The following is an 11804-nucleotide window of genomic DNA, read 5'->3' as shown; positions in this document are numbered from 1 at the left end:
ATTTATTTGTGGCAATATTACTTTGTGAATTACAGCATAAATACTGTGTTGTGCACTTTAGTTCAGAGAAACATTGTTTCATTTGGCTGTATACACGTGTACGGTTGAATGATAATAAGCTTGAACTGTCTGGTATGGGTTGGGGGGCTACTGCACAGGACCAAAAGAAGCTACAGAAAGTTGTAAAATGAGTCAGCTCCATCATGGATACTAGCCTCTGTAGTATCCAAGACATCATAAAGGAGTGGTGCCTCAGAAAAGTGGCTCCATTATAAAGGACGTCACCCAGGACATGCCCTTTTCTCATTGCTACTTTATGGACATATATTTTATTGTGTTTTTTATCCTGTGCTTTTTTGTGCTGTATTTTTTGTAACAATTATTTTGTTCTCCTTTACACTTTAAAGTCGCCCCCCCCCCCCCTTTTTGAGAATCGCAAGATCGCTATTATTTCGGGTCTGATACCCAGGAAATGAGAGAGATACACATCATGTCAGTGATGAGAGAGACAACGCAGAATACACAAGGTGGAATGTCTCCTATTTGACAAAGAGAGTGATTACTGCTATTGTCTCTTGAAGGAGGAATTCTGTATTGAGTACTGTACTATTCATTGAAACCCCTCGGGGCAGCCCGAGTGGTCTGGTTGAGGGATTGCATCATCCCAACCTGATTGACATCTGAGACCCCGTGAGTGAGGATAAAAGGAGGGTCTGGGGAACACCCCTCAGGCGCACCAGGAGAAACGCTAGAAATCCAGTGACAGCGTTTTATAGCGAACGCCGGTGAGAGCTCGTGTGCGTCCTCCCTTGCCTGGGTGGCGGGCTCATCACGGAAAAACGGTTTAGCTAAAGCAGAGGTCATACTTGAACGGCCACAACAACGAGACACCGACGGATGAAAATCATAAAGGAAGGTTGGCAAAAACAATAGCGGTAACTGTTCCCATTCTTCTATCTCTCTCTCTTTCCAACAATTGCAACGCAGCGACAAACAAACACTGGAGCCTGTGTTAACTGAAACAAACTTTATATTTCCATCAGACAATTCATTATCCCCTAGACAACAACAGAGCTTATTTCTTATTGATGATTATTATACCTGCACTTTTAGGTTTAGTATTGATGACGTATATTATCTGTATATTTGCATTGATATTATTTTTGTGTATTTTTACTAATAAATACTGTTAAAAATAGTATCATCAGACTCCAACGGACGCCTCTATCTTTGCTGGTAAGACACCCAGTTACGGGGTTCGTAACACATGTATGGAGATGCCAATGCACAAGATCAGATAAAACTGCAGAGGATTTTAAACTCATCCAGCTCCATCATTGGAATCTAACCTCCCCACCGCCATGGACATCTTCAAAAGGCAATGCCTCAAGAAGGCGCATCCATCACTAAGGACCTCCACCATCTAGGACGTGCCCCCTTCTCATTACTACTGTTAGGAAGGAGGAACTGTTAAGAAGGCCGAAGGAGGAGGAACTGTTAAGAAGGCCGAAAGACCCCACACTCAAATGTTTTCGTTGCAGCTTCTTCCCCTGCACCATCAGGTTTCTGAGCAGTTATGAGCCTGTGAACACTAACTCACTATTTTGCTCTGATTTTGCACTCTTTATTTATCTTTTAATATTTCTTATTATAATTTGTAATTTTTTAATGTATTGCACTGTACTGCTGCCACAATAGAAATTTCATGACTTGTATCAGTGATAATAAACCTAATACTTGGAAGTAATTATGTGTTGTCATCTGAAAATATTTGACCTCTATCTATCTAATTGCTTTCCAGGTATCTCGACGCTGGCCTCCTCCCCTGATAAGGCCATAGATTATCTCCGTCCTCTCCTGCGATATGCAGCTGACTACATCCCTGTCGTGAAGCACAAAGAAACACAGTTGTACATCCTTTGCACAGCAGGCTTGAGTCTCCTACCAGAAAGGTACAGGGATTGAATTTGGGAGGATTTCACTGCACTGCACAATGAGGTGGATGCCAGGAGATTTGGAGGGATATAGCAAGATTGAGTGATTGGACGTGACAGATGGAATACTATCCACCTTGGAGTTTAAAACACATTAAAGAGGAGTGTTGTTTCATTGGTGAGAGAATGGATGGTTCTGGTGGTCAGAAGAATCTAGTTCTTGTACAAGGTTACAAAGTTAACATGTATCAGAAATCAGTTAGGAAGGAAAGCGATTCAATAGCCGCTTTTTCAACACAGTTTTAGTACAGGAGAGTCCTGCCTCACTTAGTGTTTGAGACTGCATCTGAAATAAATTGGCCTATTATTATCACAAACTAAAGTACAGTGAAAAACTTTGCATGTCACCCATATAGATCATGTAATCATATCAGTATTGAAGTAGTACAAGGGAGCACCCCTTATCCAAAATGCTTGGCACTGGAATTAGAAGATTTTTCAGGTACAAAACTTTTGCAGGGCTTTATAAGGTAATACAGAGTTAATATTTATACTATCTTGTCAAAAACCATGTGTCACAGACTCAAAATAGGTTAGCCACTCAGGACAGAGTTGAGATTAAATTCATCTACCCAGGAAACCACCCCTTCTATTCTCCCTCACCCTCATCACTTCCCTCTAGTCCCCTCCACTTCCCTTTCTTCCATGGTCCCGTGTTCCCTTCTATTAGATTCATTCATGGGAGCCCTCCTGCAGGATTCCCTGAAGGTTGATTTGCAAGTTGAGTTGGTGATGAGGAGGGCAAATGCAACACTGGCATTCATTTCGAGAGGACTGGAATATAAAACCAAAGATGTAATGTTGAGGCTTTATAAAGCACTGGTGAGGCCTCACTTGGAGTATTGTGTGCAGTTTGGGCCCCTATCTAAGCAATAATGAGAGAGTTGAAAGGAGGTTCACAAAAATGATTCAGGGAATGAAAGGTGTATTGAATGAGGAGCGTTTGATGACTCTGGGGCAGTACTCACTGGAGTTTAGAAGAATGAGAGGTGACCTCATTGAAACCTATCAAATTTGAATGGTCTGAAAGTGTAGTGGGACAGATTTCATGCACATGTTAAGCTGTGATCACAGATACCCTCCCCAGGACATACTACACTCAAGGCAAATATGCACTTTGCTCTACCAGGGAGTTCCAAGTGCAGTCATACCCAACTGTGCGTGGGTGTACACACCAGCAGGGAATTCAAAGTGCAATGATACTGAGAAAATAGCAAAGTCCAGAGTACAAAATTTACCTGTAAAATCTCTTTGGGAGTGTAAAATCCCAGACTTATCCTAGTGTAGGCTGCAAGAGATTTGGTCCTAAGTTATAAAGGGAGAATTTGCCAAGAGGGCTCATTGGTTTCCATGGTTGCTGTTGAAGGGAAATCACATTGGAATTCAAATGTCTTGCATCTCTTTAGCCAACAGAACGCCATTCTCCAGAACCTTTATGTTAATGTGCCAGTGGAATTTGACTTCCTGTTTTCGGAGTCGCATGCAGAAGTGATATCTGGTAAACAAGAAGGTGTGTATCATACATTCATATCTATAGAGCACAGAAACAGTTCTTTTGCCCCGACTCATCCATACCTACCAAGGTGTCTTACTTGAGTTAATCCCGTTTGCCTGCATTTGGCCTATATGCCTCAAAACTTTTCCAGCCATTAACCATAAACACTGTGCTACCCAGTGCCACCAGTTCCTTTTTGTCCCCCATCCTCTGTGTGGGAAGGTTTGCCTCTCATGTCTCCTTTAAATCTTTCCCCTCTCCTCTTAGATCCATGCCCTGTAGTTTTATACTCCTCGACCCTGCAACCATCCACCTTACCTGCACCCATTCGTGCAAAACAGAGTGCAGATGTTAGAAATCTGAAATAAAAAAGATCCATGCTTGTCGCCTTCAGTAGATTGAGCATATCTCTAGAAGGGAAAATAATTGACATTTCTGGTCGAAGACCCTTCAGAACAGGTGTGTGTAATGGAGCACCAACAACACAGTATCTGTCTGTCAGCAGTATTGTGCATTCTATGTCCAAGTTTCTCATCAGAATAACCCAAAAGAGCAATTGACAACTTCAGAATTAGAATCAGAATTAGTTTACTGTCACTGACACGTCATGAAATTTGTTGTTTTGTGGCAGTGCTACAGTGCAATATGTGAAATATAAATTACAATAAGAAATATGAAATGTGTGTGTGTACATATATATGAACTTGTAAATCTGGTAAATCATTGACTTACAAATCTTGTACATCTTATTTTTAAGGTAACTTTTTATATTCTCTTTTAATATCTGTGTATCTGTGCACTTGTAATGCTACTGTGACGCTGTAATTTCCTTTGGGATCAATAAAGTATGTATGTATCTATCTAAATACAAGGAGAGGTCAGTCATAGGGGAAAGAGCAGAATCGATTGAAACAAACCAGCTGAACAGCAATAATAAAGGCTGGTGAATAGCAAAAGATGTGTGTGAGGGAGTTGTGCGCTGGGGCAGCTATGTGAGGAGAGAGGGAAATACTGGAAATGGAGGCTGGAGGCCCAGAAGTGGCCTGTCCTGGATTGAGGGAACTGTCTGTAGGTGTGAATGGATGGGTGAGTACTTGGGAGGGAGTAAAGGGACTTGTTTTCCTGTTGTTGTTTTGTTGCTGTTCTGCTGAACATTGTGGGCATGTGTTGGCGCCAGAATGTGTGGCAACGCTTGCGGACTGCCCCCAGCACATCCTCAGGTTATTTTAGTTCACTGTCTGTTTTGATGTGCGTGTGATTAAATTAAATCTGCATCTGAGTTACAAGGCCAGAGTAGCTCATTTATCAGAAAGTCCAGTGTCAAGACCGGAAGGGTGCAATGTTTCAAGATGGATGGCGTGGAGCTCTTTCTCAAGCTTATGTTGAGCTTTTTTGGACTAGTTCATGCAGAAAGGAGAAATAAAGTGACGTTCTGGGGTCACCGATACCAGCTGAACAGAGGTGTTACACAAAATGGTTGCCAATGTAACCATCACTGTAAATGACACGTACGCCTGTTACAGAGTCAGGCTTTTCCCAAGTTCTTCCAAACTGAACTGCAGATGTGTCCTGTGTCTATTTCATTGGCCAGTGATGAAGTCACAGTATTTTATCGCTGTTGGCTTGGTCAATTGCATCCGTCACAAGCAAATTGTGGAGGATGAAATCAGGTTGGTTTATCTCCCATGTTGCCTCCTCCCCTACCTACTGGAGACCCAGTTTTATTCTTCATTGCTTAGACAGCACCATCAGATTGATGGTGCCCCGAAGTTAGTGCAGGTACGGGCTGACAGTACTGCATCCACTTGTTATTCAGCATTGATCAGCTGAGGTGGTAATGTGGAGGATGACTCCCTGCCCATGAGAGTTCATGGGATGTAGACTCAATGCGGAGGATGCACAGAACTACTCCAGTCCACTGGTGTTTCACTCTGGTGATCACACTAATCGGACAGGATGTTCTCAGGGATTACGATGCAGGAATCTGGCATGGCGTCTGCCTGTGAGTTATGCTCCCACAGTGTGGGACACTAGTCCCCAGATATTTGTAACTATAAGGTCGGCCAGACATAGAAATTTCATCTCATCCAGTGTTATTCCTGTGAAGTCCACTCTTCTCTCCTATCAAATTCCTCCAGCTTCAGGCTGTCACCTCCCAGCTTCTCACTTCATCCCTCCTCCTCCACCCACCTACCTTTCCCCTCACCTGGCTTTATCTATCACCTTCTAGTTTGTATTGCTTCCTCTTTCTCCTCCCCCACCCCCCCCCCACCCACTTTCCAGTCCTGAAAAAGTAGCTTGGCCCAAAATGTCACCTATTTATTCATTTCCATAGATGTTGCCTGACAAGCTGAGTTCCTCAAGCAGATTGTACGTTGCTGTCGAGTTGTCCACTGTTTTATCCCTTTTCTGCCTCGGGTGAATAATTTGCCAAACTATAACTAATGGCTTTCTTGGCCAATTCAGAGGGTAGCCAAATATCATCTCTCTTCCAATAGATCGGGACTGTCATGCTAGGCAGACCATATTAAGAAACTTAATTAAATATATTCAGATTAATAAGTTAGATATCGATGACCTACTCCTTAGTCTGCTCTTGCCCTCTTGTGAAGCATTCCCACCATTGGGACATCCCATGCACCACTCATCTTCAGACCATGCCACTCAGGGACTTGTACTAATACTTTTGTAACTGTACGTGCCATTGTTACTGTGCGTGCTGTGTGCAACAGTATGTACTGTGTTATGCACTTTGGCTCCAGAGGAACATTGTTTCATTTACTGTATGTAAGCGTATGGTTGAATGACAATTAAACTTGAAGATGACTAATTTCTGCATTGCCCCAGGAGAGCTGGTGGTGTATCTTTATTAACAGGGTGAGGTGTGGTTTGGAGGGGAGCAACGCAAGATGTGGCTCTATCGGAGTGTTTCCCCTTCATACCTGTTAGCTTGAGTTGTACTCGTGTTTCTTGATGTTGCACTCCATCACATGTTGCCTTGATGTAAGGGGCAGTCATGTTCACCTCGCCTCTAGAGTTCAGCTTCTGTGACAACCTGGTAGTTTATGGTCACTTTTGCTGGAGTTTCATCTCAAGTTCTGTTTTACTTAATTCACTGCATGATAAGAACAGGAAGGCAGATTACTATCTGAATGGTGTCAAGTTAGGAAAAGGGGAAGTACAATGAGATCTAGGTGTCCTTGTTCATCAGTCACTGAAAGTAAGCATGCAGATACAGCAGGCAGTGAAGAAAGCTAATGGCATGATGGCCTTCATAACAAGGGGCGTTGAGTATAGGAGCAAAGAGGTCCTTCTGCAGCTGTACAGGGCCCTGGTGAAACCACACCTGGAGTATTGTGTGCAGTTTTGGTCTCCAAATTTGAGGAAGGACATTCTTGCTATTGAGGGAGTGCAGCGTAGGTTCACGAGGTTGATTCTCGGGATGGCGGGACTGTCATATGTTGAAAGGTTGGAGCCACTGGGCTTGTATACACTGGAATTTAGAAGGATGAGAGGGGATCTGATTGAAACGATTAAGATTATTAAGGGATTGGACACACTAGAGGCAGGAAACATGTCCCCGATGTTGGGGGAGTCCAGAACCAGAGGCCACAGTTTATGAATAAGGGGTGGGCCATTTAGAACAGAGTTGAGGAAAAACTTTTTCACCCAGTGAGTGGTGGATATGTGGAATGCTCTGCCTCAGAAGGCAGTGGAGGCCAATTCTCTGGATGCTTTCAAGAAAGAGTTAGATAGAGCTCTTAAAGATAGCGGAGTCAAGGGATATGGGGAGAGGGCAGGAACGGGGTACTGATTGTGGATGATCAGCCATGATCACAGTGTGAATGGTGGTGCTGGCTCAAAGGGCCAAATGGCCTACTCCTGCACCTATTGTCTATTGTCTATAATAAAAAACCAGTTCCAATTCGTCTACTGATCTAGTTTCCGCTGTTTCCTTTACCGGTTCTCTCTGGTTGCTTTCAGGTGATGATGCGTTGGTTGCTGTGACCGTGTCCAGCAATCAAGGTTCTGTGATTCGCAAACGGACTGTCGGCATATTGGACATGGGTGGTGCTTCACTTCAAATTGCTTACGAGGTGACGAATCCTGTAGTCTTTGACTCACTGAAGCAGGTCAGCATCAAAATTTAATTGCTTTCAACATTATTTATTAAGGGTAAATCTACACTACAAGCAACCCCTGTGTTACCTCTGGTCAGTTTATGAAAATTTGTCCTTAAAGTAATCACAAATTCATAAAACTTGTCCTTGTAGAATAACCCAAAAACTTAAGATGTAGAATAAAATTTCCTCTCATAGAATTTGCGTGTGGGAAAATAAGTAAATAAACCACACATTTTTTTACAGTTTAGATTTTGATTCATCTTCATGTACTGAAATTATAACTCAGCCCATTTCCCAGGAAAAGAGCACCCACATAACATGAAGCTCACCTGTAATTAGGAACTGAGCATCCAAGCCAGGAGGATTTTATGAAACAATTTTCTCCAGACAATTTCAGCATAAATGTAAACTCAGAAACTTACAATAGAAAACTGGTAATTACTGTGACCATAACTGTTCATTTCCTGCCACTGTCTATAAGGACGTTCTCTGCATGACTGCATGGGTTTCCTGCCTGTAAGGAGTTTGAACTTTCTCACTGTGACCGCATGTGTTTCCTGTCTATGAGGAGTTTGTACGTTCTCACTGTGACCGCATGGGTTTCCTGTCTATGAGGAGTTTGTATGTTCTCACTGTGACTGTTTCAAAGCTTGCAGAGAAATTTAGGCCAGTTAGAAGAGTGGGCTAAATGATGGCAGATGGAGTTTAATGCTGAAAAGTGTGAGGTGATACATTTTGGTAGGAATAATCCATATAGAACATATATGGTAAATGGTAGGGCATTGAAGAATACAGTAGAACAGGGTGATCTAGGAATAATGGTGCATAGTTCCCTGAAGGTGGAACCTCATGTGGATAGGGTGGTGAAGAAAGCTTTTGGTATGCTGGCCTTTATAAATCAGAGCATTGAGTATAGGAGTTGGGATGTAATGTTAAAATTGTACAAGGCATTGGTAAGGCCAAATTTGGAGTATTGTGTACAGTTCTGGTTACCGAACTATAGGAAAGATGTCAACAAAATAGAGAGAGTACAGAGGAGATTTACTAGAATGTTACCTGGGTTTCAGCACCTAAGTTACAGAGAAAGGTTGAACAAGTTAGGTCTTTATTCTTTGGAGTGTAGAAGGTTGAGGGGGGAATTGATAGAGGTATTTAAAATTATGAGGGGGATAGATAGAGTTGACGTGGATAGGCTTTTTCCATTGAAGAGTAGGGGAGATTCAAACAAGAGGACATGAGTTGAGACTTAGGGGGCAAAAGTTTAAGGGTAACATGAGGGGGAATTTCTTTACTTAGAGAGTGGTAACTGTGTGGAATGAGCTTCCAGTAGAAGTGGTGGAGGCAGGTTCGGTATTGTCATTTAAAGCAAAATTGGATAGGTATATGGACAGGAAAGGAAAGGAGGGTCATGGGCTGAGTGCAGGTCAGTGGGATTAGGTGACAATAAGCGTTCGGCACGGACTAGAAGGGCCGAGATGGCCTGTTTCCGTGCTGTAATTGTCATGTGGTTATATGGTTATTTAAATAGCACATTTAAAAACAACCCACGTTGACCGAAGTGCTGTACAGATCAGAGCAGATTGCTAAAATCACAAATACAAGAAACACAGACATAACCAACAAGGCAAACAGCTTATAGGCACAAAAGGAACACAAGGGCCTAGGCACAAGCCAAAAATCAGCCACATCAGGAGGATTCAAACTCTAGTGAAAAAAGTAAGTTTTGAGCCTGGATTTAAAAGAGCTGATGGAGGGGAATGTTGTTCCACAGTCTAGGGGCTACAATAGCAAAGGTACGGTCACCCCTGAGCTTAAGATTAGATCGCGGGACAGCCAGGAGCCCAAAGTCAGCTGACCTGAGGGACCTGGTGGTAGAATAAGGGGTTAGAAGGTCTGTGATGTAAGGGGGGGGCAGCCCACTTAGGGCTTTATAAACAAACAGGAGAATCTTAAAATCAATTCTGAACCACACTGGCAGCCAGTGGAGGGAGGCCAGGATAGGAGTAATATTGTCCATCTTCCAGGAGCCTGGCTGTGGCGTTCTGGACCAGTTGCAGTCAGGACAGGGACGACTGACTAATCCCAGTATACAGGGAGTTGGAATAGTCCAACAAGGCATTCAGCCCACAATGTTATACTGATCTTGATACCAATTTATACAACATGTTCTCCTGCATATCATCCATAACCCTCCAACCCCTTCACGTTCATGTCTCTACCTAAAAGCCTCATAAGTTCCACCAAACTTTCTTTGGAACTAATTAATATCACTGCTGAGTGTCTGATTTTGTTTCAGATCTCCAGCAACTGGAAGTTCTTTTTCAAAACAAAAATCACAAAGTTGCTAGAAATTTGGGGGGAAATGATCAGATAATACTGAAAGCACTCAGCAGGTTAGGCTTTATCTGTGAAGAGGGAGGCAGACTTGATGTCTGAGGCTCTGTTGAAAGTGAGCTCTGATTCTCCTTGCTACATCCTGCATGACTGGCTGAATGCTCCCAGCAAATTTCATTTTAATCATAAGACTCCCAAGCTATTTGTGAAATCCTCTCTGTGAATTGTTGCTTGTTTATTATATCTTTATTTTATCCTTAAAATCTGCCTCTTATTAAAAATTATCCCAGTATCTGCAGTTGTACAGGGCCCTGGTGAGACCACACCTGGAGTATTGCGTTCAGTTTTGGTCTCCAAATTTAAGGAAGGACATTCTTGCTATTGAGGGAGTACAGCGTAGGTTCACGAGGTTGATTCTCGGGATGGCGGGACTGTCATATGTTGAAAGATTGGAGCCACTGGGCTTGTATACACTGGAATTTAGAAGGTTGAGAGGGGATCTGATTGAAACATATAAGATTATTAAGGGATTGGACATGCTAGAGGCAGGAAACATGTCCCCGATGTTGGGGGAGTCCAGAACCATAGGCCACAGTTTAAGAATAAGGGGTAAGCCATTTAGAACGGAATTGAGGAAAAACTTTTTCACCCAGAGAGTTGTGGATCTATGGAATGCTCGGCCTCAAAAGGCAGTGGAGGCCAATTCTCTGGATGCTTTCAGGAAAGAGTTAGATAGAGCTCTTAAAGATAGCGGAGTCAAGGGATATGGGGAGAAGGCAGGAACTTCATCCACTGATTGTGGATGATCAGCCATGATCACATTGAATGGTGGTGCTGGCTCGAAGAGCCGAATAGCCTACTCCTCCACCTATTGTCTGTTGTCTATTATCTTGTGCATCACAATCTATTTTTTTTAAGATGCTACTACGATGAGCATTGAGAGATTTTCCTGATATTGGGTGTAAGTTAGAGACTGTATTATGATAAATCTCCTTTGATCTTCTGACCTGCACATGAACTTCACAGCGGCCATGAAGTTGTATGGCATGAGGCTCAACGCATGTTGAAAATAGTAAAGGCTTGTTTTCCATGATATAAATATTATTCTAACCCCTCTGGCACTGAAAATTCAGACTTTGTTGATTTTTGTTACTAAAATTTGTTACATTCCATTATGTCCTTTGAAATAAAGTTCAAAGTAAATTTACTGTTCACCATATATTAACCCTGAGATTCATTTTCTTGCAGGCACTCACAGTACAATAAAGAAATATAATAATCAGTGAAAAGCTACACAAAGATTGACAAGCAGCCAATGTGCAAAAGACAAACTGTGCAAGTACAAAATAATTAATTAGATATTACTGAGAACATTAAGTTGTAGTGTCCCTGAAATAAAAATGAAGGAATTTGGCTCCAGACTTTACTATTTCAAAGGATATAATGAAATATATTTAATGAATACTGTGTAATGAATTTTAGTAAAATTTATCAACAAAATCTGAAAAACCTGAGATTTGAAGTTAAAGTTGTATACCTTAAAGTAGCTGTTTGGCTGTTTCAGAGAGCAGTTCAGAGAGGACCTGGGCCAGTCTCAAATGCAAGGAGGGCAGATTCCTATCTCAAAGTATCAGTGACCTGTTGCTTTTTAGTAGTTCCCCAGATAATATAACTTTCATTCTAATTTAACTGATTCTGAATGCTCTAGTTGTGGTGAGATTTGATCACAAGTACTGATCATCAGTAAAACCAGTCCAATAACACTGTTACGCTAACCATTTTTTTTTGGATAGTTAGCTGATGGGACCTCATGGCATCCTTCTGTGCTCCTTCTCTCCATGTACAGGAGTGTGGCTA

The 11804-nt window shown here is 42.2% G+C and overlaps 1 protein-coding gene across 1 annotated transcript; it reads left to right on the top strand.

Annotated features, from left to right (window-relative positions):
* The first annotated feature begins 2693 nt into the window (after positions 1-2693).
* On the top strand, positions 2694-11284 carry LOC140715054 (ectonucleoside triphosphate diphosphohydrolase 7-like). The gene is made up of 3 exons (XM_073026784.1): positions 2694-3504; positions 7474-7622; positions 11196-11284. Exons 1-3 carry the CDS (start codon positions 3345-3347, stop codon positions 11211-11213), a joined length of 327 nt encoding a protein of 108 aa, XP_072882885.1. The 5' UTR covers positions 2694-3344; the 3' UTR covers positions 11214-11284.
* The last annotated feature ends 520 nt before the right edge of the window (positions 11285-11804 follow it).

The sequence above is a fragment of the Hemitrygon akajei genome, chromosome 23, assembly GCF_048418815.1.
Source record: "Hemitrygon akajei chromosome 23, sHemAka1.3, whole genome shotgun sequence".
Classification (NCBI taxonomy): domain Eukaryota; kingdom Metazoa; phylum Chordata; class Chondrichthyes; order Myliobatiformes; family Dasyatidae; genus Hemitrygon; species Hemitrygon akajei.
Note: the sequence above shows the minus strand (reverse complement) of the source record. Positions and strands in the feature narration are given on the sequence as shown.